The 27,350-nt window shown below is 29.5% G+C and overlaps 2 protein-coding genes across 2 annotated transcripts; one reads left to right on the forward strand and one right to left on the reverse strand.

Annotated features, from left to right (window-relative positions):
- The first annotated feature begins 813 nt into the window (after positions 1 to 813).
- LOC127257664 (LOB domain-containing protein 1-like) lies at positions 814 to 3,193 on the forward strand. The gene is made up of 2 exons (XM_051284125.1): positions 814 to 1,172; positions 2,611 to 3,193. The coding sequence occupies exons 1-2, from the start codon at positions 849 to 851 to the stop codon at positions 2,953 to 2,955; spliced, it is 669 nt and encodes a 222-aa protein (XP_051140082.1). The 5' UTR covers positions 814 to 848; the 3' UTR covers positions 2,956 to 3,193.
- A 17,836-nt stretch (positions 3,194 to 21,029) lies between these two features.
- On the reverse strand, positions 21,030 to 26,986 carry LOC127257661 (calcium-dependent mitochondrial ATP-magnesium/phosphate carrier protein 1-like). Its single transcript, XM_051284123.1, has 7 exons — positions 25,400 to 26,986; positions 24,716 to 25,133; positions 24,481 to 24,625; positions 23,393 to 23,508; positions 23,233 to 23,311; positions 22,813 to 23,046; positions 21,030 to 21,714 (listed from the first exon to the last, which is right to left on the reverse strand). Exons 1-7 carry the CDS (start codon positions 26,445 to 26,447, stop codon positions 21,376 to 21,378), a joined length of 2,379 nt encoding a protein of 792 aa, XP_051140080.1. The 5' UTR covers positions 26,448 to 26,986; the 3' UTR covers positions 21,030 to 21,375.
- Between the last annotated feature and the right edge of the window lie 364 nt (positions 26,987 to 27,350).

Consider the following 27,350-nt stretch of genomic DNA (forward strand, 5'->3'; position numbering starts at 1 on the left):
TCTATATAAGGTTGAAAAAAAAAATTGAAAGTGTATTTATTTTTTTTAGATGAATGTATTATATTATGTATAAAAATCATATTTACAATATAAATAATATTTTTTAATGAATAGTTAATTTTTTTAAATAGATACAAATATATATTATATATTATTATATATATTGTATTTATTTAGTAGAGAAAATTGTTGTATACAAACCCTGAAAGACACAGAAGCTATGATCTTTTGTGAGTTTTATCACAAGTTTTACTATTTGTATTTTTTTTCTTTTTAAAAATATAAAAATCAAATAATTATTATTTTTTTTATATTATCTATTTTACATTCAAAACATCGTATATGTCAAAGACTTTTCTTTGCGAATAAATAATTAATAATGATATTTTCCAAAAAATTCGAATTTTTATATAGGACTGCCATTCTCCATCCACATAAATTTTTGTTTACGACTATTCAAATTTAATTTTTTATTTTTAAAAAATCCAAACCCACAGACAAACTCACGCAAAGAGTTAATTGACATGTGAGAGAGTGAACCACAGCCACAATGTGAAACCCACTCTATACCCACTCTATGGATAAACCTGTAATAACGTCATGCAATCAAATGATGACGTCATGAAAGTGTAATTCTTACAGCTGATCATTAATTAAGAATCATATGTACGTAGATAAATTAACCTTAACTTTTCCGACCAAACGCGCACTAGCTAAACGACAAAAAACCAACTCACAGCAAACCCGACAACCACTCTCTCTCCTCTGTATAAATACCCCTTTCTTTCACTGCTTCTTCCACTCTCACTCATCATCCCTCAGACACATATCCATTTTCGATAATTCAAATGGAAAACACAAAGACCGCCGCCGCCGTCGCCGGAGCTCCGGCGGCCATCGCCATTCCTGAGGCGGCGATGGTAGAAGCGGCGGCGGTAGGGTTTTCTCCGTCTTCTCTGTCCCCGACCTCATCGTCGTCTTCCCCTAATTCCTCCTCCTCCTCGGCGGCGGCTCCGGCGGTGATCCTCAGCCCTTGCGCCGCCTGCAAGATTCTCCGGCGGCGGTGCGTCGAGAAGTGTGTTCTGGCGCCGTATTTCCCGCCGACTGACCCCCTCAAGTTCACCATTGCCCATAGGGTTTTTGGAGCTAGTAACATTATCAAATTACTTCAGGTAATTAATTAATTAGGTTATTTTTTTATTTTATTTTAGTACTATAATTTTTTATTTTTATTTTTTAAAAATACATTAAATACCTATTTGCTCGGGTAAAACATTATATTAACTATTAAATTTTTTACTATTTTTTAAATTTTCAAAAAATCTAGTTTTTTTTTTTTTTTCCTTTTGTTCTCAATTGTTTTAATTAGGTAACACTATGTATTTTTCGAAAAAAAATTATATATATATTTTTTTATAACAAAACGTCTTATTAAATTTTATTTAAATAAAAAGTCGAAGCAAAATCTTTCTCATTCAAAACTCTTGTCAAAACAAAATAATGGTTTATAACACTGTCCGTACAATTAATGGTGTTTGTTGAAGTCCATGAATGCAAAGGCCTGCAGACAATTCAGAGAATTAAATGCAAAGATATAAGTAATTTTCTATTCTTTTAAATTTTGGGTTTTTTGTAATTTAATATTCTTTATTATACTCATTTTCTTTATATATCAATTTTTTTGTAAATTACAAAGGAAAAGAGTATAATTATACTCATTTTCTTTGTATATATATATATATATTTATATATATTGTATGAATGGAGATGTTTGGTTCTATCATTCATAAAAATAAAATAAATTGACTTGGTGTCATATATATATATATATATTTGAAAAGCATAAGAGATAATTTGATATACGGTGTTATTATTGATTTTATAAAAAATATATATATATATTATAAAATATACTTACAAGTATGAACTGTTTTATGTGTACTAACCGTAACAATCATTTTTGGAAAATATTTTAAAATGCTTGACTTCTTGAACTTGCCATTTTCTATGAGGCAAACCGAGTCCATACCTATCCTCCAACCTGAAAATGATATAACAAATATATATATATATACTTAAGGGTCAAAGGGGTAGGCACCTAACTTAGCTTTAATAAATCAACATTAGCCATCTTTTATTACATAACTTTCCCACCACTAAAACATTAACTAACTAACCAAAACACTACATACAAAGTAACAATGTGACAAAATGACATATATATATATATATACCAATATATATTTATACATATTTCATATTTATAATACAATATAGATTATATTATAATACAATGTATGCTATCTTATAACACAACATATATTATACAATATGAATAATATATATTGGTCATTCGTATACCATATATTGATCCGATCAAATTAGCTCTATATTAATTTGGTTGAATTAGCAAAAGATCTGTTGCATATATATATATATATATGTATATGTAATACCAAAATATACTTTTGTGCACTATCAAGAAACCTTACTCTTCTAAAAAATTGCCCAATTTTCTCATAATAATGTCTAAAAAATCTACAATATGTTTAGTTTTGTAATAATTGTAATGATTATCAAACTAATTAATTATATAATTTATGTATATAGGAGCTCCCGGAGTCTCAAAGAGCCGATGCCGTGAATAGTATGGTGTATGAAGCCAATGCTCGTTTAAGGGATCCAGTGTACGGTTGCGCGGGCGCAATTTGTCATCTTCAGAACCAATTAAGTGAACTGAAAGCTGAGCTAGCAAAGGCGCAAGCCGAGATTCTCAATATGCAATGCCAAAACTCAAACTTGTTCGACCTAATTTGCAAGCAAATCGTAGCGCCAAATGATATCCAACAAATCGCGTCGTTGCCACAATCTCCGCCATCCGTTCATGAGAATAATCCTTCCTTTTATTTCGACGAGAGTATTTTGGGCGTCGCTTGGGAGCCACTTTGGACATGAAATCCCCCGAAGAACCGAATTAGGGTTCATATTGACATCATACACATACACTTCAACTAAGAAACTAAAGGACCTATCAACAAATAATTCGATAATATTAGGGTTTTTAAACTTAATTTAATTAGCGAGAAAAAAAAAATGTTTTCGCGTATCTTGATTATAATTTATAGTTGTTTGTATTTGACAAGAACATATGTACTTTCATGTCTTTTCCAGAGGAAACAAGAAATGTAAACAAGAGGGCACATATGTTATACATATATATTATGTATTATGACAATGAGATCAAACCTTCAACTTAGATTGTTATAAACTTTATTAATGGTCACATTTTCTTGTCAACTCTTTTCCCTTAGGTTCTTTCTTTATCAAGTTCCCACTTGACTAGGGACTCTTCAATTCTTGCCTATTTTTTATTTTTATTTCAATAATTAAAAAAAAAAAAAAAAAGAAAGAAAGAAAGAAAAATCACTCTATTCTTTTCAATAAATAAATATTCAAACTTGTTCATTAAATATGTATCTACGTGCTACAAAATACACACACAGATATATATATATATATATATCATAATAGTCACTAAAATTGGCATGGACAAAATAACATCCTAATATTTAATGTGTGTGTTTTCCTTAGTTTCTCTATATGCAATCTCAAAATAATTTTTTATTTTGTCAGAAAATATCACGTAAAACTACTATTTAAATCAAAATTTAAACACAACTATAAAGGAAAATACAAACCAAACACATCCTTAACTTTTTTTATGGGACAATTATATATATATATTCATATATATCAAATTTTAAAATATTTTCTTGGGTGTTTTACTAGTGTATTTATACGTGTTTTGGTGTTATTTTGGTGATTCAATAAAATATAAATATTGAAATTAACTTTCGAGATCAAGTAATATGAAAATGGAAATAAAATACAAGGTAAGACATCCCTTTTTCTTTTTTATTTTTTTATTTTTATTTTTCAGATATTGGGTTCATATATAAATGTGGAAAACGGATTAGCCACCATTTTGTCCCTCTAAATTAATATATCAATATATAGGCATGTGAAAAGAAGAAATCCCACACAATAAAGGTAACCTTATTGTTCATGCAGTAACAAGACCTCATATTTATTAATCTATATATTTATATATAAATATATATAGTTCACGTCAATTTTTTATTTTTTTTCCTTATAAAATATCATGTAAAATACTTATTTTTTTACTATTATTAAATTTTATTTTTTTATTTTATTCTCCAATGTCTATGAGTTATAAATTAGTGGGATCTACTTACAGTGTTTTATTTCAACTGTATTAATATATATATATAGATTCAAAATATTCTATACATAAAATTCTTTTTTGTTACTCGATCATGTATAAAACACAATTATATATTTATTATATAATTTTATTCTTTATAAAATAAAATAATATGCATATTCAATAAATCTTATTGAGGTATATATATTAATATACTTAAACATTCATTTTAAATTTATTTTAAATCAATATATATTATATCACAACCCTAATATTAATTAATATTTCATTTTCAGGATTAAAATTAAACTTCCAACCACAATTTGAATTGATAACCAAACAAACCCAATATATCTTTTCTTTTTATTTGTATATATATAAACGCTATTGTTCAGTACTGATTTGGAAAAATCAACACTGTATTTATTTCCTCAAATAGTACCGATGAAAAATACAGATAACATATATCAAAAGTGCAGATAAAATATGCTCTGTAAAATAGAGCATATGTTATTTGTTCGTATTTACAACATATATTTAATAAAAAAAAATGTCATATGCTCTATAAGATTATTACATATATTCTTAATTCTTTTATTGTATTTGTTTCATGTTAGTTAGTATAAATAATGTGTTTTCTTTGTAATGATATTGTGTATTATCTGATAGCAAATAAACACCATAACCACCCCATATATAATACTCTATCAATCCCATATAATTTATCTATATTTTCTATTTTTGTCCGTCTTACATAATTTGTCTTTTGTTTTTTTGGAAATGTGATTATACACTTTAATCACATTTAGAATTTTATAATTTTTTTAATTTTAATTAAACTATTTAGTTATCTTAATCTTTATTTATAATTATTTTTACTAAATAATAATTATTTTTACTAATACACCTCTTAACTACTAAATTCTTATATCTACTGTAATAAGCCCAAAATATATGAGACAGAGAAAGTATATAAATATAGATATATTAGTGTGCGCGCACATGTATTTTATTTATTGTTTATTTGTCCGGACATGTATTGGGTTATAGTGATTAATCTTACTATCGAATATGATGAAAACGTGTGGGTCGTCATCTTTATTATTGCAATGATTTATTTATTTATTTATTGTAGAAAACTCTTGAGAAATGTTAATCCAATGTATTTAGTAATTATTAGTGTATGTAAACATAAGATTTTACCTCATATAACCATATGCAATAATTATAAAATGAAAAAAATTTAGTATTGTACGCTATTATGTTCGGCCGGGCCCAGGTCTACCCAGAGCACACCCAAAATGTACAAGCAGGGGATTCTTACATTAGGAAAAAAAAAAAAAAAAAAAAGATTTGAGTGCCAATTATAACTTTTATTCTCTCTCAAGCAATTATTACCGAATTATGAAAAATTAATTTATGCAAAAAAAATTGCCTAAAAATAAAATGTCGAACATATGAGATAAAAAAAAAAAAAGAAAATCTATGTTGTATTCTTTTAATGTTTTGGATTTTGTAGAATTATGTTATAATTATTAGTTATTGAGACTTGTAAAAAATATTTTGGGGAATTATGAATGTTGTTTAGGGTAGAGAAATTTGTTGTTTTTTAAGTGTTTTGTAAGAAAAAAAATAGGGTAAAATGTTTTTTTAGTCCCGCAACTGGACCCCTTATCATTTTAGTTCCGTAAGTGGAGCCTGTCGCAAATTAGTCCCATAAGTGAAAAATTTTCGTTGTTTTAGTCCTCCGGCGCCGGAGACGCCTGCGTGGCTCGCCGGAGGTGACGTGTCCGCTAGGTGTCCCGCCAGGTAAGCGACACATGGCAGACACGTGAATTTTTAATTTTTTTAATTTTTTTTAATTTTTTTGGACCAAATAAAAAAAATTAAATAAAATATACAAATAAAATTAAAAATAAGTTTTAAAAAAAATTAAAAAAATGACATAAAAAATAAAAAACCACGTGTCCGTCAGGTGTCGCTGATCTGGCGGGACACCTGGCGGACACGTCACCTCCGGCGAGCCACACCGGTGTCTCCGGCGCCGGAGGACTAAAGCAACGAAAATTTTTCACGTATGAGACTAGTTTGCGACAGGCTCCACTTATAGGACTAAAATGATAAGAGGGTCTAGTTATGGGACTAAAAAAACAGTTTATCCAAAAATACAATGTACTTCATTCATCTCTTGATACACTATCTATTCTTTTTTATTTTGGTCCTTCTAAAATAAGAAAATATCTATTTTCTTTTTTAGTAACGATACTATTTACCTAATATTACAAATATCTTTCAAATTTACAACATATTATACAAATGTCATTACATTTATATTATACAATACTAATAAGATTAATTTAATCTTTTGACTTTTATCTCTACTACATATTTTTTATGGCAAAATGTGAGTAATATTTTTTAATTAAAAATTTTGGGAAGGATGAAAAAAAAAAAAAAAAAAAAAAAAACCCTAATTTTGTCAAATGTGATCACATAATTTCGTAGTTTAAAAAGATTGTGTGAATATGCAGAAGTCTTGTGTACGTGCAACATCAAAAACCCTAAGACAACAACATCAATATTTGAACAATCATTTTACCTTTAGAGTTTCTCACTTTGACATCTAATATCTCATAAATTTGATACTATGTTCGAATTAATTAATGAGAAATCGGTATTTTTGTAAATGTGGTATATTATGTCAATTGTAACAATTTACTTAATATATATATATATATAGCGGGTAAATTTTTTTAGTAGATTCCATAAAAGTTTGATACGATTCTTTCAAAATACGATACGCAATTTATGTATATTAATTAGGTAGTTTAAAATTGTCGGGTTTTGAATCTGAAAAATTGAAAAAGAAAATAAAGTAACACTTGTCGATAATATAATTCAATAATTTGACCTAAATGTGAAAAAATAGTGCTAATTATGAATATTCAACCCTTGTTATTCATATTTTTTGCTAATGTTTATTATGATCAATTAGGAATGTTACTTTTTACTTTATCCACATAAATATATATATATATATATCATATCATATCATATCATATCGTTACGTAATATTAATTTAATTTGTACATAAAAATCAAAACATCTTGAGCCATAATTTTATACTAAAAAAAAATAAAAAAAATTAAAGTGATTTATACTTCAAATGAAACAAACTTTAAATTAAAATGAATATATGAGATTATATATATCGGGATAAAAAATACAAATTATGTATATATGGTCAATTATTATTTCTCTTATATATTTCATTGTGGTTTGATCATATACCTTGCAAAAGAATAATTTCTTTTTTTTCTTTTATTAATTTTATTTTTGTGTCTTTTTGTACGATGACATATAAAAATAAATAAATAAATAAAAATTATGTGAATTCAATAGTTGAAGGACAAAAAAAACAAAAAAAGAAAAAATTAAACTTTAATTTTTATATATGGATCCAAAACAAAATACATGATATTGATGTATATAATTAAATTTGTAGTTTTCCCTCATATTCGATATTCTTTATGTGTTTACAATGATAATTGTACCATTATAAATGAATCTCTATGTTTTTTTTTTTTAATGAATTATATATATATTGGTAATTGTTGAGATATTTTAAATATTCAGTTTTAGATTTATACGTAGATTTGATTTAATTCATAGATTAGATTACTTAGATTTGACTCTATCGAGTCTATTTTGTATTGTCTATATATAGGCTCTTTGTTTTGACGATCAATAAGACAATTTTATTATTTTCCCCTAAAATTTCTAACAGTAATAATTTGTATAAAGAGCATAATTGAGTTTGTATGTCGGCATGCATGAACACTTTGGTTTGAATTTAACTTTTTGGTTACTTTTTGTACATTATTATTTTTTAATTTATAAATTAGTTAATTATCAACAATATACAAACTAACTATTCATACGTGCATTAGATCTTAAAGTGACAAAATCATGACTTAAAAATGATAAGTCAATCAGATGAAATCTAAAATAATTAAATACATTATTAATTAATTTAATTAGCCAATAATTGCAGAAACATGGTCTCGTGCGTGCTTCAACTTTTTTCAACAAGAAAATAATCTGTAATCCATTTATGGAATATTCCATACCTTAAATATTAATTAATTAAATAATTTTGTAATGAAAACGCGTCATGCGTCATCAAATGGTACAAATAACATAAACACACAGGTGTTGATTCAATAAAATATAGTTGATTCTTTTTTTTAGATATGTACGTATATTTATGTATTTAGAAAAGAGATAGAAATAAAAAATTTTAAAAAAAAATTATAAACGAATTTTACTTAAAAAATATATATATATAGAAAACATTTGATATATAGATTTGGGTAACCTGTTTTTTTTAGTTTCGTAATTGGACTATTTTATCATTTTAGTCCCGTAAGTAGAGTCTGTCGCAAACTAGTTTCATAAGTGAAAACTTTTTGTTGTTTTAGTCATCCGGCGCCGGAGACACCCGCGTGGCTCGCCGGAGGTGACGTGTCTGCCAGGTCAGTGACACTTGGCGGACACGTGGATTTTTTTTTTTTTTTTCATTTTTTTGGATTTTTTGAAAAACTTATTTTTAATTTATTTTTTATTTTATTTGCTTTTTTTTTATTTAGTCCAATTTTAAAAAAAAATGAAAAAAAATAAAAATTCACGTGTCCGCCAGGTGTCACTGACCTGGCGAGATACCTGGCAGACACGTCACCTCCGGCGAGCCACGCAGACATCTCCGGCGCCGAAGGACTAAAACAACGAAAATTTTTCACTTATGGGACTAATTTGCGATAAGCTCCACTTACGAAACTAAAATGATAAGGGTTCAGTTACTGGATTAAAAAAACAGTTTACCCTATAGATTTTGATGTTGAAGTAGTTACTCTTCATTGTACCTACCATATGACCAAATCCTAAGCTCATCTTTTTATTGGAAATATATATATATATATATATATCTAATATATAATATTATGATACAGTAGTGTCGAGTGAACTCGTGCTCGTAGAAAAAAAAAAAAAAAACATTTGTCTAGATCTGTTATCATTTTAATATATACTTTATAATGAGTAATAAGATATTTTCTTCATTTTGTATTTAGTTTATTATTTTGGATAGTCCACAATTAATATATTAATTTAGTAAATATAAACACTAATAAAAATATCCTTACATTTCATTAGATATAAAATATTAATGTATGGAGAAAAAATATAAAACAAATACACTCATTCAGATGGATGGTAATATAAGTATGTTGTTTTCTATAGTAAATGTTGAATTATTACTATTTTTTCAATAAGTTTGCTCATCACATTAGTATTCTAAGTTATTTACATACAAAGAAATTGCTGAATATTATAAATTAGTACATTTATTTATTTTAAATAAATTTAATAAATATAAATCGATTTAATTAAATTTCAAATCTGACCTATTAAAAACTTCTCTATTTCTATCTCTACTTAATAAACAAATATTTTTATCTATATTTAAACATCTTTATTTTTGATAAAAATTAATATTAAGTTAATTATAAATAAGTATATATATTTTTAATTTATTTGTATTATATAAAATTTTATTATCTATAAAATTATATCCGTAATATATATATTTTATTGAGATATAATGCTAAAAATATTTAAAATATCAACAGCACTACCCATATAAAAAATAACAAAATGATATTATAATAATTATTAATAACTTAGTAATCTATACTATTTAAAATACCGTGTTCCTAAGTAAAAGGGTCATCTGACCCGAAAAGGACAGAATACAAAATTTTAAAAATGTGAATTTAATTATTATTATTATCTTATCTTTATCTCACAATGAGACATATATTTACATGTGCAAAATATATATAAGGCAAAAAAAAGTCTTCATTTGGACAAGAGTTTACGATCATTTATACAATCAATTTATTTTTTTAAAAAAAATTATTTATTTACATGATTTTTAAAATATTTATATTTTATATTACAATCAACTAATATAATATTATATTTATTAAAATTTATATAAAGCTCAAATAAATATATATTTAGTGGACAAAGGAAATAACATATTACGAATTAAAATTTTAAAACTATGATCTATAATGCACACTAGTGAGTATTGTATTATTGTTGTCAATATTCAAACAAGTTATCAATAGATGGATGTCACCCTCAATGGAAAATATTGAATCTTTAAATAGGTCATATTTTGATAACTTTTATTCTAAATTGTTGTTTTACGATAATTCAATCTTTTATCTCTATAAAAGTCTTAAATTTTTATTATTGATCACTGAAAAGTCACTAGAAAATGACATAAAATGAGCCCAAGAGTCTTCCAAGATTCAAAATTTTAACTTATGAGTTTTTTAAACAAATGTGATAGCATATAACATATTGTGGAATTTGCCAAATGAGTAAAGTAAATTAACATACAAGACTTCTTACATATTATACATTTTTTAAAAATTTTGGTACTATTTATCAATAATAATTTTTTAAAAAATATCATTTCAAATGTTCAATTTTTTATTATTTTAAAATTTTTGAAAATTTCAAAAACTTTTAACTGGCTTCTTTGAAGCGAAAATCCATACCCAAAGAAGATAAAATAATTAATACTTCATCAGTCTCATTACAATAGTTTTGTTTATCATTTTTTTTCCGTCCCAAAACAATAGTCTTATTTCCATAAATAACCATATCACCATAAAACTATCCGTATTTTTTCATTTTTATTACACAATTGCCACTACTTTTTACACTAATAAACTCACAAGGGTAAAAAAGTCTTTTATCTATATTTTTTACGCACTACTAATATAATATCAATATTCCTTAAATTTCGTGTTCAATCCAATTAAGACTATATTTATGGGACGGAGGGAGTATTAATTAAGATTGATTAAAGTAAAGAAAAATAAATAGATAGATTTACATAGTAAACTAAAACCCGAAAACTAAATAATATGCATGACAACAATTCTATTATGTTGGGGAAGTGATTTATCGAACAAAACACATTCGAACACTTTAAAGGGCTAACTCTCTAAGCGCGGACGGTTCACAGTTATAACAACGAAAAACAATGCAGAACATAAAACAACAATGAGACAGGTGTTTGTTGATCCGGTTTGATTATCAACAAATCTACATCCGGAGATACCAATCAATGAGGAATTCCACTAACTAGTGCTGATTAAGGACACAAACAACCACAACTCACTTAACTCTAACGCTTGTCATGGTTAACCCAGGAAAATACCTCCTAAGGTTCTCGTTGCTGCAACCTCATACTAACAACAACCACACAGCAAAAAAGTCCAGAGCTTGATCATTCCCTCTGGTTGGAACTCCATTAATTCCAAACACCTTCGACCTCTCCAATTGATATCAGTGTAGAACACACATTCAAAATGTTGAAGAGTTGAACTTGATGAGTGGTGAAAGCTTCTCTCAATAATTTTCTCTCTAAAATTTGCACACCAACTCACACTCCACAAAGTTTGTCATTTTTTTATTTTATAAGCAATGCTTTCTTGGTAAGAACACCCTTCTCATTAATTTTCCTTAGAAAAGAAATGGATGGAGTGTTCTCCAATGTTTCTGCACGAGTTTGACAATCCTCCAAATACCAAGTTTGTCTCTTGTGGGCATTAAATGGATTTGACAAAAAGATAAAGGCAAGCCCACAATTTCAGTCTACAACACAGTTGCTGTGACAGTCTTCCTGCAACCTACGAATACTAAAAAATGGAAAGGTGACTACAGCAGACAAGAAAGCAATTTTGTCCATTTGCCAAAAATAAAAAGGGTATTCACATTCTCCCCATTTTTGGCATATGGACCCATGCAAAAAAAATGTGCAATAAGAGCATCCCACACAATCAATCCAATAAAGTTAGTCAGTACCAAAAACATCCAGTTTAAGCAATAAACATACAGGTCAATAAACAAAGAAGGCTACACAGAGCCTTGTACACCAAATGGTAGAACGGTTGTGATAACAACGATTCAACAACCGCCTGAAAGAAAGCAGATCAACAAAAACAGAAAAACAGCAACAATGGCCTACAACAGCAAAAACAGCATAGAGGACTTCCCAAGAGCTCCTTCCAACTCCCCCTTCCTGCAACATCGATCTCCCCCTTGCAAGGTGCATATGCTCAAAAAGACGTTAGAGTGAGGACTCAAGGACTTCTACCTCCTCATTTTCAACAGCACGGGGATCTCATGGAAATAAATTCAGAGCTCGAGTAATTTTCTTCTGATGATCTCCGAGCATAGCTTTAATGGTCAAATCTCCCTGAAAATATTATCTCCAATTTTCCTGCATTACTCCCCCTTCGTGGGAGCAAATGACAAAAACAACAAGTACCTTCAATTTGCTGAGAAATGATTGCAACAACAACTTCAACGTCAACATTAGCAACAACAACACCAGTATGAACAACAACAATGTAGGTTGATTCAGCATCAGTTTTGTTGCAGCAGCAACTTCATAGCATCAACAATGATTTGTGCAACATCACAAGGCCTGAAAATTCTTCAAAATCCAGTGTAGGACTGAAATGTCCTCCACGTCGAATTAATCCACAACCAAAACATCAACTATTATCACTCAAATAGGCATCAAATTTGATTCTCGTCATTGCTCAATCAAGCCTCTTCTCAATATTTTTTCTTTTTGAATTTTTTAAAAATATTCCTTCCCAAATCATTTTCATTCTCCAATATTCATCAAGAATATTCATATCAACATATATGTATTGGAGAATTTATTAAGCCCATGCATGCATAATCAAGTAGGGTACGAATGCATACCCAAATGACGTCGAAAGTTTTCAAATTGATCTACATCCAACTCCTTTGCAAGAATATCTGCCTTTTGATTTTGCTTGAGCATCCACACCAATTTCACCTTAATATTCTGTCTGAGTTCTTCATTGGGCCACTGAATGTGTCTTCCATTCATTACATCCATTGTCAATCTGAAAACATCTTTCAGTTATATGTCCAAGACATCTGCAATATTCGCAGTCACTACGTCGTGATGACGATGATTTAGCATTCTTTGTTCTTCTGCGATTTTTCTCCAAATTTCTGTTTCTGCTTTTCTATGAGTTCCGTTTCTTAGCAGATGTTGATTTATTCTCTGGAAGTTTGACATCTGTTAGCAAACCACCATGCATAAATGTAGTTGGTTTGCTTTGAGAAGATTCACAAAAACCTATTCCTTTGTAATCTTCGAAAGGTTTTCCAATCGAAAGAACTTCATCCAATTTCTTTGTTCCCCTTCGAAGACGATCATTCTCATCTTTCAGCTTCAAATTTTCATTCCTCAAAACATCAGATTCAGTTAATTTATCAGCAACATTCTTCTTTAGAGTTTCGATCTCATTTTCCAGTCGGTAGATGGTGTTTAGTAGCTCTTTGTTTTTTACCACAGATTTCTTTTGCTCTACCACCATCTCCTAATAGGCTTCAATAACCCATCCATATCCAATTCTCCTGACTCTTTAGCATTTTCTGAAACAGAGACATCCTTTTCTTTACTGTATTCTTCAACACCAACAATGAAAGCCACAACTTCATAATTTTCAGATTGTTCCTCAACACATACAATTTCCTCTTCATCATTGTCACTCCATATTGCTTGATATGCTCTTTTCTCCCTTTTCTTTACTGTCGGATATTCATACTTGATGTGACCGATTCCTCCACATCCATAGCATGTTGGCTCTTTGCCAAATTCAGGTTTAGGGGACACAATGAACTTCTTGAATCCACCATCAAACTTCTCTTTTGGCTTGCTGTAATTTGGTGCTTTCTGTTCAGAGTATTTCCGTTGTAAGCCGGATATACTTGCACCCTAATAACCACTACGATTATGAAGCTTCCCAAGTTTCATCTTTGTTGCACGTTTGTCACTAATCATCCTTGAAAGTTTTTAACTCAGAAATGTCATTTCCTCATCTGATTCAATCAGCTCCATGTCCTCCACACTTAAGGCCATGCTTTTTGGAGTTTCATATCTTCGAGATAATTCATTTCATAGCTCACCAAAGTGCCGTATAATTCATCCAACATCATATTTTTCAGCTTTGGTGGTTCATCGAGCATAATCACATTTGGCCTAAAATTTTTTGTGAGACTTTTAAGCATCTTCCTCTCCAGCCTCTTTTCTTCAAAATGCATTCCAAGTGCTTCTGTTTGATTGACAACATCCATAAAGCGATTATAGTAAACATCGATTGTTTCGTCTTCATTCATCTTCATTCCTTCGAACAATGTCTCAACATGATCTAGTTTAGATTCCCGGACTTGCGTTGAACCTTCAAATGCATTTTTCAGAATGTCCCAAGCTTCCTTGGCAATTTTGAAGTTTGATATAAGCTTCGTCTGAGTTTCATCCACAACATTAAAAATAAAAAACAGGGCCTTCGAGTTTGCTATTCCAGCAGCTTTTTCATTCAACGTTCATTCTCTCTTCGGTTTTTTTTTTCACAAGAGTAGTAACACCATCTTCATCTTAAATAGTTTTCATAGGATGAGACCATGCATACTCAACAACATCAGAAACTTCTTTAACTTGAAGTATCATAAAGGCTTCAATTTTTTCTTCCAACTTTGGTAGTTTGTCCTATCGAACAATAGAGGTCTTGATGTTGAACGTCCTTCCTTACTCATGTCTGCAACTGTGACCAGATCTACTCAACGAATTAGAGAACACCGGCTCTGATACCAGATGTTGGGGAAGTGATTTATCGAACAAAACACATTCGAACACTTTAAAGGGCCAACTCCCTAAGCGTTGACGGTTCACAGTTATAACAAAATTTTAACAACGAAAAACAATGCAAAACAAAAAATAACAATGAGACAGGTGTTTGTTGACCCGGTTCGATTATCAACAAATCTACATCTGGGGATACCAATCCAAGAGGAATTCCACTAACTAGTGCTGATTAAAGATACAAACAACCACAACTCACTAACTCTAACGCTTGTCATGGTTAACCCAGGAAAATACCTCATAAGGTTCTCGTTGTTACAACCTTGTACTAACAACGACCACACAGCAAAGAAGTCCAGAGCTTGATCATTCCCTCCGATTGGAACTCCATTAATTCCGAACACCTTCGACCTCTCCAGTTGATATCAATGTAGAATACACATTTAAAATATTGAAGAGTTGAACTTGATGAGTGGTGAGAGTTTCTCTCAATAATCTTCTCTAAAATTTGCACACCAACTCACACTACACAAAGTTTGTCATTTTTTTATTTTATAAGCAATCATTCCTTGGTAAGAACACAATTCTTATTAGTTTCCCTTAACATAGAAATGGATTGAGTGTTCTCCAATGTTTTCTACACGAGTTTGACAATCCTCCAAATACCAAGTTTGTCTCTTGTGGGCATTAAATGGATTGGACAAAAGCCAAGCCCACAATTTCAGTTTGCAGCACGATTGCTGTGACAGTCTTCCTGCAACCTACGAATACTAAAAATGGAAAGGTGGCTGCAGCAGAGAAGAAAATAATTTTGTCCATTTGCCAAAAATAAAAAGGGTATTCACATATTATATTAAAAAGGAATGAAATCGATGATCATAATCAATTGTACTATCTTATTTTCTTGATTTTGGATCACCATATATTGACTTTAGTATTACCGTCTATGATTATCGAAAATTAAAGTTTTCCAATTGTCATTGTAAACTACTCTAAGGGTGTGCATGCATGTTCTTTTGTATATTAGTTTTGATATCTTCGGAATAATTGTTTATAATATTTTATTTAAAAAGTAAATATTACTCCCTCCGTCCCAGATACGTGTCTGCTACACTATAGACACGGTATTTTAGGAGGGGTGTAATTAGTAGATAATTAAGAATGTATTAGTGAAAATAATTATCCTATAATATAAATAATTATAAATTAAGATTAAGATAACTAATTAGTTTAATTAAAATTAAAAAAATAAAATTAAAAAAATTAAAATGAGATTAAAGTGTGTAATCATTTTCCAAAAAAGGAAAGTGATATGGTATGTAGGACGGACAAAAACAGCAACCTGAACATGATATTTGGGACGGAGGGAGTAATATAATATTTTACATAAAAATATAAATAGGAACAAAAAATCACGAGAATAAAACCTAAAATTATAATTGTGAAGACAGTTTCTATGAATCAACGTTGTTGTTGAACTACTCTAAATTATAAAATTGAATAAAGCATTTGACATTATTTTAGGAATATAGAAGTATAAAAAAGATTCTACAGTTTATGTAAGAATAAAACTGAAAGGGTTGAAGTTTTGAAATTTTAAGATAAGAATGTTATAGTGTGTTATTTCTATTTTATTTCTTTATGTTAAAATTATATTTGAAAAATATACGCTAGTATTATATTTATGGTATTTCTCTTATTTTTCAAAAATATATATAAGATTTTTAATGTATTTAGATGATTTGTATGTCAATATAAATATGTTCGAATTCTAACTATCGAAATTAGATAATTTCATTTTATATTTCAATATAATTATCAAGGTCAATTTTTTTCGATACATCTATGACCTGATACATTCTGTATATAATTTTCTATTTTGTTGATTTATTTACTTTTATCCATAATCATATCACTATATATCTCATTTCGTCGCAGCCATTTCGATCTCCATTAACAAAGTCATACTTTTTTTTCCAACTCAAACTTCATTGTAAGTAAATCTTATTGTCAACTCTAATTCTGTAGTGAATAAGTTTTACTTTCGATTCTAACTTCATTGTAAGAGAATTATATTTTCGACTCTAACTTCGTTGTAAGCGAGTCATTCTTCCGACTTTGATTTAGTGAATAATCCCGCTACATCACTTTCGGTCACTTTTGACAATTAAAGTTGGTTCAATTATATTTTAAATTTGAAAGAGGGATGCTAAAATATATTTAAAAAATAAATATATTATATTTATAATATGTGCTTTATATAAGACATTTGTAAAAAAAAAAAATTATTTATTTAACTGATTTGTATGTCACTAATGAATATGTATGAATTTTTACATGGAAATAGAAAATTTCATATTCATATTCTAATAATTTATTTCATTTTATTTTATTTTTGGTGTTTTATTTTTATTGTTTTTTCTTAAGTTAAATAGATTATAAATATAATATTTTATATATGCAATTGATATATTTTTATTGAAATCTATGAATTGTATAGTAAAATAAAATTTTGAGAGAGAAAGAGAAACGTGTTTACTAGTATTTTTTAAAGCAATGAGGTTGTGAATTTTCAAGACATTTTTGTCTTAAAAATCATTAGGTTGGTACCTAAAACTTGTACCAATTATTTGACTCTATACACAAATCCCTTAATTAATTAATATAGCAATTCATTGTAATAGTCAACTTAAGAATGTATTATTATTATTATTATTATTATTATTATTATTATTATTATTATTATAGCTTATTTATTCCCATTTTTCACTACTAGTTTTAATTTAGGACGTCCCAAAATTTTTACAACATTTTTTTGTCTAAATACAATATTTTCTCTTTTTCATTTCCAAATATAATTATAAAATTATTCCAAACAAAAGATAAGGGCAAAATAATATTTAAAAAAAAAATCAAAATTACACGACTTAAAATATCATGCAAAAACTAATTAACCATGCAAAAGAAAATAGACGAAGATATAGTACTATCTCTATCATCTAAATTTAAATTTATTTTCTTTTTGTACCGCTAATTTAAAAAAAAAAAAAAAAATCAATTCTTTTTAAGTATCAATTATTACTCGTTATCATAAAATTGGATAAAAGAAAATGCATTGCTTATCAATTTATTCTGGTTATATAGTTTAATAAATTGACCATTTGATATAATTCTAGCCTGCATGCATGCAACTAGCTAATTATTATATTTACCAATGTGGGGAAAGTTGAACTCCAAAAATAATTAATTAAAAAAAAAAATGAACGGTATTCAGACATCATTTCCTGCCGGCTAGCAACATAATAATTATTTTTATTTATTTATTTATTTATTATTATTATTATTATTATTATTATTATTTGCAGACATTCCCAAACCCTGTTTATACATTATTCTGCAATTTTTTAATCAAAATATATATACAAAATAAGTCGATGGAATCTCCAGTGGGAACCCCAAGACTGTGTATATTTTATTTTTATATTTATATATATATATATATAATTATCGACAGATTTAATTTTGAAGTGATTACGTACCTAACTATTATACATACATATACATACATAATAATTTATACTATCTTTCAAATGAGTGGTTCATAAATATATATACACTGGCGGAGTCAGAATTATTCCGTCAGAATGACTGAAAATTTTGTTAAGATCCAAAATTTAAATATTTTTATTATTTTAAACAAAATTAATGATAAAAATATATTTTTTAACATATTTAATTCATATAAAAATATTAACTTGGTAACAATCGATCAAATTTTAACGGATTTTGGAGGTTCAGGCCCCGAATCCCTTTGGGGCTCCGCCACTGTATATATGCTAGTGTGAATTTTTCACGAATGTTATATATAATTTTATTAAATAATTTATAAGAAAAAGAAATATTTAACTATGTTACAAATTAGACTGCTGATCGATTTAAAATTATACCAATCTTTTCTAATTTAATAATACTCTGAATTATAGATTTTCCACACGTAATTGAAAAGATAAAAATTTTAAAAAATAAAATAAAATAAAATATCTTTGTATATAAATAATTTAGTGAGTGGCTTCCTTTCCACACTCCACTAAAGAAGCATAACAGTCTTTACGTGTTGACATTTATATTTTCTGTCCTAATAATTGCATAAACCCTACAAATAAAGTCTGTACATAATTCATATATATTATTTCTCATGTTTTCACTGATAGTCGTACAATGGTTCGCTCAATATTTTCTAAAGTACAAAAGAGAATGAGCAAATAATCTGACGGAGAATGTATTATTTTTTTTTATAAAATATTATATTAAACTGTTGTTTGAATAAAAAATACAATTAATTTATAATAAAATAATTTTATCAATTATTTAATAATTTTTTTTATAATATTTACATTTTAATTTATTTTTTACTTACTCTATTTTAATATTAAAATATTATTATTTTTAAATTTTTGTACTTAATCAACCTACATAGTTTTTCCGAACGGATAGAGTAAATTTTGTTAATAATATATATCAAATCAATCATTAAACTTGTATTTTAGATAGACTAAAAATAATTTTTACATTTAAATTATAGTCCCTCCGTCCTATTTCCTATGTCCACTTTTCCATTTCCGTCCGTCCCACTTATTTTGTCACTTTCCTTTTTTGGAAAAAAATTATACACTTTAATCTTATTTGAAAAAATTTAATTTATAATTTTTTAATTTTAATTATACTAATAAGTTATCTTAATCTTAATCTATAATTATTTTTATTATACGATAATTATTTTCACTAATACATTTTTAATTATTTACTAATTATATTCCTCCTAAATTTTCGTCTACAGGAAATCGGACAAAATATTCGGGACGGAGGGAGTAATATATATATAATATTAATACTTATTTATATTATATTAAAGGATGGTTATAATCCAAATTTAATTTTGTTGCTCTCAACCCCAAATTCAACTCTGAAATTTGTAATAGAGTAAGTGTTAGTCGTTTGGAGATTGATTGACTTTAAGACAGATTAAAGTCCTCCAAAGCATGGTTCAAATTTTCTTGTGGAAGGATCAATTTAACTATTATTATTATTATTATTATTATTATTATTATTATTATTATTAAAAATTGAGCGTAAGTCCTCTGTAGTTTCGAAACTCAGTGTAAATTTTTTTATTTTTTAAAAATTACATGATGCTCTCTTATACTTTAAAAAACGTTGCACGAAACTCATTTTTACATTTTCTATATGATAAGAAGATGATTTTTTATTTTTATCTTTTGTATGTCGGAGGGGTTTCATGCACCGTTTTTTTAAAGTATAAGGAGGGACGTACAATTTTTAAAGTGTATAGAAAGAATTTACGTTGAATTTCGAAATCACAAAGAAATTATGCGCAATTTTGTCTTATTATTATTATTATTATTATTATTATGATGAAAGGTAATAGTTATTAATTTCAATAAATATGTAATTCTTAAAATTGATTCAAGAATGCCTGTAGTTTGAAGTTTTCCCCTGTCTCCACTATAAGCAACAAAGATGTATTTATCTGTGTATGTAATTATATATACAGACGTTACATCTTCATAAATATTTCATAGACTTATTATAACCATAGCTAGCTTATCTATGCCTATTTATTACAAAAATTCAACATTGACTCTAGAAGCATTACCTTCAATCTAATAATTAATCAAATTATAATGAGCTTGATTTAGATAGGAGTTTTGAAAAGTTTTACAGCTGAAAATTTTGAAAAATAATACAAAGTAACTATTTAATAGTATGATATTTTATTGAAAAAGTGATAAAAATTAAAAAAAAAAAAATTATTTAGGAGTATTTTTTAAAATTTAATTAGAAATGAAAAAAAAAAAAAGAGAAGATAAAAAAGGTAATAATATTTATTGTAAATATATATTAATGGAGAATAATATTAAAATGTTTGTTGACTTTCCAAAATTAGTAATAAAGTAAATTTGATGGACGAAAAGAATATAAAATAAAATAAAAAATTCAGTACAATAAATATATATAGAACACAAAGTATTTTATGTGATTTATAATAAAACAAAAATATATATTATATGATTTACCCAATAAATAAATTCATACAACACGCCTACAAATATGAATCGATACCCTATTTCATATGTGCTAATCATCCTAATACAATGGCCATCCCCTGCTCGATATGCTAACTTAAGATATATGACAAGAAAACTATTAATGTACAAAACAATACAGACCAAAACTAAGAAGCCAAAAAAAAAAAAAAAACATTGAAAAAACCTGAGGATTAGCTTCGAATGTAGTAAGAATCCAACCACATAGGGATGTACATTCATCAAATAGCCATGCCTATTTCTGCACAAGAGGATGCTTATTTCTGCACAAGAGGGTCCGCCGCCGTCGTCGTCGTCTCGATATTTCGATCCATGGCCTTTCTCAGAAGTTCATAACCTGCGAAGTTAATCGAACCCAAAGGCGCGACCCAAAAGAAGCGAGGCACGGCTCCTTTGAACAGCCCGAGAGGCCCTTCTTGCCGTACAACGGAGATTGCTATCAGCCACAACGACACATTGCGCCCCGGTGTAGTCATCATTCTTGTTTTTATTACGTCGAATGGAGTTGTCAGAACGGCAGTTAGGCCGCCGGTTACTGCACCGACAGCAATAGTTTCCCAAGGTTCCAGCTCGCGTCGCAGGAGGTGCCGGACAACCTGAAAACCAACAATGCGAATAAGTTTCAGTCCCGGATAAATAAATTGCACATTCATCCCAAAGTCGAATTTAAAATCTCATTATTTCCAGATATTTTTCCTAAAATCATATCTCAACAAAATATTTCCAACACGATCGATGAGATAATTCGGAACTGTGATTCGATGGTCCTAATATTGAACTTGAAATCATAATCTTAAAGATTCTAACATCTGAAATTCTTCCAAAGTGTTTGGATGTTCGAAAACACTCACGGATAAATATCCCGATTAAATTCAGCATCTTTAATACTTTGAATCCACAATTCATATCATTTATTCGACATATTGCATTATTACATATAGCATGTACGATAATACTCCATCCGTTCGCTCAAAAGGTATCCGCTTTGCCACTTTTGATCATCCAAACACAAAATATTTATTCCTTTTGTAATAAATATGAACCTAACCATACATTACAAATAACTTCAAACTTATACTTATTCACAACAGCATCATCACATTAATTCAAAAATTAAGGGAAAAATGGCTTTTATATACAAAAGATATCACCAATATAATAAGATTTATTAAACTCAGTACCAAAAATCAACAAATACTTTTCGAGCAGACGGATCAAGTATATAAAAATATATACACAATAACTCAGTAAAAAGTTATAACAATATAGTATATGGTTTGTTCTTGTGTGCACAATTTCCAATAAAAATACATAAATAGAAACACATACTTTTGTGATTTTTTTTTAAAAGCAATAGCATATCATATTTTTAACCAACAATATATCAACATACATGTTCCGACAAATTCGCCTCGCTCCCGACAATACTATACCAAGTTCTTCTAAGGAGTGATACTTAAAATGTAGATTTATCATATTTTGTAAAGTATTTCCCTTTTGTCAATCAATCACAAGCAATAATAGAAGTTAATCGATACCAAATTCCCAATTAGCTTCTAAAACTTTAGAATTACTACTATTATGTTCATCTTGTGATGCGATATGAAATGAAAATTTATCTTGACATTGCCCAAAATTCCGAAGGGAAATGAAATTAACCAACGCATTACTCTTAACTTTTTAAATTTTGTTACCTTCTTAGATTCCTCGTAAAATCCCATGCCAGCAACATAGAATGGAACTTCTCGGAAGATAGTAACACCCGTTCCACGAAAAAATGCCCCGGGACCATCCTGTCGCCAAGTCCCAACTATGGCTTCCCCAACAGTGTCGAACATACCTGCCTGCAACCTCTGCTTTAACACCTCACATGGAATACGCATTGCAGTTCCAAGAAAGGTGCTACAAAATGATGCGATCGATTGAACCTAAAAGCCATGGCTAGTATAAGTGTTGCTACCCATTAAGAGCTTCGAAGAAGTATCAAAAGAAAGATCGAAATAATGAGTCATATGAATAATTAAATTTTTTTAATTACATCTTTTTCCGAAGGATCAATGATTTTCATTACCAAAATATTGAGCTAAACTAGGTTTGATCATCGAGGCACCAACCTGTAATTCTGGAACTGTTGGTGCAACATTCATTAGCAACTTTTTGCTTGTTTCAAAAATTCCCATCCGAAGACCATGACTGCGTATATATATAATTTAACGATATTAAAATTTTGTACAGATTTTGTAAACCAAACAAGAGTGTGTAATCAATTGATACCTAGCAAATTGTCCTAATATAGCTGGAATAGACCCTCTATACAATCCCCGTGCTCCAATTTCAGGGAGTTTGGCCAAAATTTCCGGGAAGCTGAGGGTTGAAGCTTGCACTTGTGTCTGTCGGATAAACAAGTTGATGATGATCAGACAACCACCTCTTTAAAGCTGCAAAGTTATTGCAAATAGGATTTCGAAAGTACTCTAAGAAGATCACAAAACTACACCTTGTCCCGATGAAACTTCGTAATACTTTAGTTCCCAAGGCTGGTTGCAATACTAGAATAAGTTTAAGTATTTATTATAAGAGGAAATTCCTATACAGACGCATGAGTTACATGCTTTTTGCACAAAATTTCCCATATTTAATTTATTGCATGCTTAACACTTACGATATAGTACATTCTGCACAAAATCCCATTCCTTCCATAAGTAACAAAGCTATCAATCCACAAGTTGTTTGTACGCATATTATAAAAAAGTACATCCAAATATTTTATAGAAAGACGTAAATACCTTATAGGTGCGAATGAATTGTTCGAAACAAACAATTTCTCATTGGAATAGTGACAAAAGAAAAGAAAATACTAGAAATTCAACTTCGCCATCAAAAGTTAATTGTTTACACATGTCATTCTTTACAGTGATAAATTGTTTGTTTCGATCAAATTATTTGCACTTACAACTGTATTTATGTTTTTTTATAAAATATTGGGTGTACTCCTTTATATAATACATGACCAACAGTGCGTGTACCAACAATGCATGAGTTGAAAGCTCCGTTAATTATGGATGGTGTGGAGATTTTCTGCAAACTTTTTTATATCAGAACTGTTAAGTATGCATAAATTAAATATAAGAAATTTTATGCAAAGAAACGTATAACACAGGTGTTTGTATTGGAATTTACTCTTTATCATATTCATAGTTAAGGTTGCTAACATTTTTCAAGAGAAACTACTTACGAAGACAACTTTATGAACTAATGTCAATTGTAAGTTTTAACAATTATAAAAGTTTGGAGATAAGGATTCTAGACCACAGCATTGTACTTCTCATTTAACTTTTGCTCCATTTTTTTCAAGAAATTACCTTCACTGTGTCAACAGGGTGCATTAGAGCTGCAGAAAAAGCACAAGAAAGCCCTCCCGCCAATGCTGATTTAAGAACACTTCCGGAAGGCACTTCCACCGGTGGCGGAACAGCCACAACAGTAGCAGCTTCAAACCATATACTTCTGAGAACAACCAACCAAAGCCAGCGTAAGTCATCATTACACAACGATATACGCCACATCAAATTGAATCAAAAAGCATATAGAAATTACCGTGGATCTTCTTGAAGTCGGTCTGATGGAAGCAAAAGCATGAAATTTCGAAAATGACCATATGATATAGATTCCTCTGAATCAGCATTCAGAAAACGCATCATAGCAACAGCATTATCGTCATTTGCAGGGAGTCCAGCCTCCTGTAGAGATGTCAAGATTTCGCTTTTCTGTAGCATCCCGGATTTGCTTAAACAGAGGCTGGTATAAGCCCGAAGAATGGTGGGTTCTTTCTGTTCCATCAGGAACAGAAACTGCTTCCAGCCAAAGGATTTTGAGAGCAAGTGACTCCTTGCATGGCGCATGAAGTCACGAGCATATTTCGTTGGCAATTTTCTCTTTCTCATGGCTACTTCGAGATCTTCCAGGGTAACTTTTCCATCGTCATCTCTGTCTAACTCCTGAAAAAACCTCTTTCCTGCATTCAGGACCCATGTTGGATATTAAAATGATATGAAATCGAAAGAGAAAATTACTTGCGCTAACAAGAAAGCTTATATAATGAACTCTTCAGATATTCAACGTATAAAAGTCGAGGAAACTGAGCTATGACAAATTGCAGCAACATGCACATGGATATCTTGAATGTAATAATGTAAGCACATTAAAAATTGATCATCCAGAAAACATTACTGCCATGCATTTTTAATCAAAGTAAAGAGATCTTGAAGCAAGAAATCATACCTTCTGCTTCGGTATATCTGAAGAAGTCCTGTACAGAGAACAATTTCTTCTTGTCAGGATGGTCTTCTTTCAATGGTTGACCTATCTGTGGTAGAAGCTGAATTAATTCTATCAAAGAGACAGTTGACAAAGTTGATCTCAGACGCTCAACATTCGACATTGGAATGCTCAGCAATCTATTGGCCAATTTTTGTGGCGAAATAGCCCCACTTTTACCACTATTCACGACACTATTGATTTCCTCGTCCACTGAATCATTCATCAATGGCACTCCAACAATGCTCGATGGCAATCCTCCAACACGGGCAAAATTCAAATTGCCCAAAAATACATTCACATCTGCTCTTTTCTCTTCTAAAATACTGAAAAGTGTTTGAAATTGATCGAATGGATTAACGGCAGCCCCTGCAGCCTTTTGTTCTGTACTCTTCTGATCATTCCCTTCAAATTTTGGCAAATGATTCAATTGATTGACCACAAAACTTATCAAGAATTCAAATGGTGTATCTCTCCCTTCTCCCGGCTTCAACTTTTTCTTCTCATTTCCAACAACTTTCATTGATTTCATGTTTGAAACTTTACCACCATAATCATCAGCATTCCCCATCTCCCGAACCGACTTTTTCTCAGTTTTGAACAGTCGCGGTAAGGCTTTTACAAAACCATCAATAGACAACAACAATGGCATATCAGAATTCGAGGAATTCCTATCCCCTTTACCACCATCACCCTTTCCATGCCTTTGTTTCAACCCTTTATTCGATGACTCTAAATTTAATTCTAATCTATTGCCACTAAAATCTGTATTGCTGCCATCAATAATTCCATTTTTCTCTTCGAAGATTCCAACTAATACCTTCAAACAACCTTTATTTTTTCTCTTGTTCCAACTATTCACCTCACTATGGACACCATTAGAACAAACATTAGATTCTCTACATTTTGAAGCACCATTAAAGCAATGCTCAAACTTCTTAGTCACCTTCCGAAAGTTCGATTCTAGAGAATTCCGAACCGACTCCAATGGATCAATCCCTGATGCAACCATCACTACAAAATCCTACCTCAATCAAACCATACGCATCTCAAATCTCAATCCACTGCTCCAAAGTCAAACTTAAGTCCTAACACAAAAACTAACTACAAAAATACACCTCCGATTACCAATTGAAAACAACAAATCACGCAATAATCAGATATAAATCCAAAATCCAAAATCAAATCAATGGAGTAGTTCGACGGCAATCCGTGGGGAACACTATTAACTCTCGACGCCTTCTCTATCTATCTCTCCTATTCCTGAATTTCTATCAACAATATGAGCTCGAATAAACATAAATGTGTGCATATATACACCAGAAATGGAGGAATCTTTACAGAACTGGGAGGGAAGTGTACGCCCTTAACAAATCAAAACACGCCGAGCAGAATGAAATGCGCGAAAATTAGGCAAATTACATCGAGTTTCCGTCACCTGGAAATCCACTTTACACGAAATCCTTTGTGCTGAATTCAATGAGCTGATCAAATCTCTCTGAATTTTCTGAGAAGCGTTGAAGATGAACACGAAGAAAGGCCCTTTCAAGATTCCATTTTCGTTTTTATAATAGAAAGCTGAAAGAAGAACTACTATTTATATTTTAATGGCATGTCTGAAATTACAATTATGCCCTTATGCTTGATCATTGTCCAAATGATTGTTGGGGAGGGCATTTTGGACCATATATATTATAAATATTTTTAATACTTATTATAGTACATGAAGATTAGTTAATCACGTGATAAGTGAGAAGAAAACATTACTAAAATAACTTGCTTTATTAAATTACAATTATGCCCTCATGTTTGATCTTATCGGTTTGCCACGTCTCGTCTTTCTGACAAATGCTGTGTGGGAAAGGTGTATAGACAAACTAAGGACCGTTGGATCGGCCTAAGAAAAAAAATTAGA

Source organism: Andrographis paniculata, unplaced genomic scaffold, assembly GCF_009805555.1.
Source record: "Andrographis paniculata isolate CXL003 unplaced genomic scaffold, ASM980555v1 Contig58END, whole genome shotgun sequence".
Taxonomy (NCBI): domain Eukaryota; kingdom Viridiplantae; phylum Streptophyta; class Magnoliopsida; order Lamiales; family Acanthaceae; genus Andrographis; species Andrographis paniculata.

Bases quoted from the DNA above. Each gene is read 5' to 3' on its own strand.
- LOC127257664 (XM_051284125.1), top strand. From the start codon at position 849: ATGGAAAACACAAAGACCGCCGCCGCCGTCGCCGGAGCTCCGGCGGCC. The intron at 1,173-2,610 runs GTAATTAATTAA...TTATGTATATAG, and splicing joins ACATTATCAAATTACTTCAG to GAGCTCCCGGAGTCTCAAAG.
- LOC127257661 (XM_051284123.1), bottom strand. From the start codon at position 26,447: ATGGTTGCATCAGGGATTGATCCATTGGAGTCGGTTCGGAATTCTCTA. The intron at 24,626-24,715 runs GTAATTTCTATA...GGTTGTTCTCAG, and splicing joins CGACTTCAAGAAGATCCACG to AAGTATATGGTTTGAAGCTG. The intron at 21,715-22,812 runs GTAACAAAATTT...GTTGGTTTTCAG, and splicing joins TTTACGAGGAATCTAAGAAG to GTTGTCCGGCACCTCCTGCG.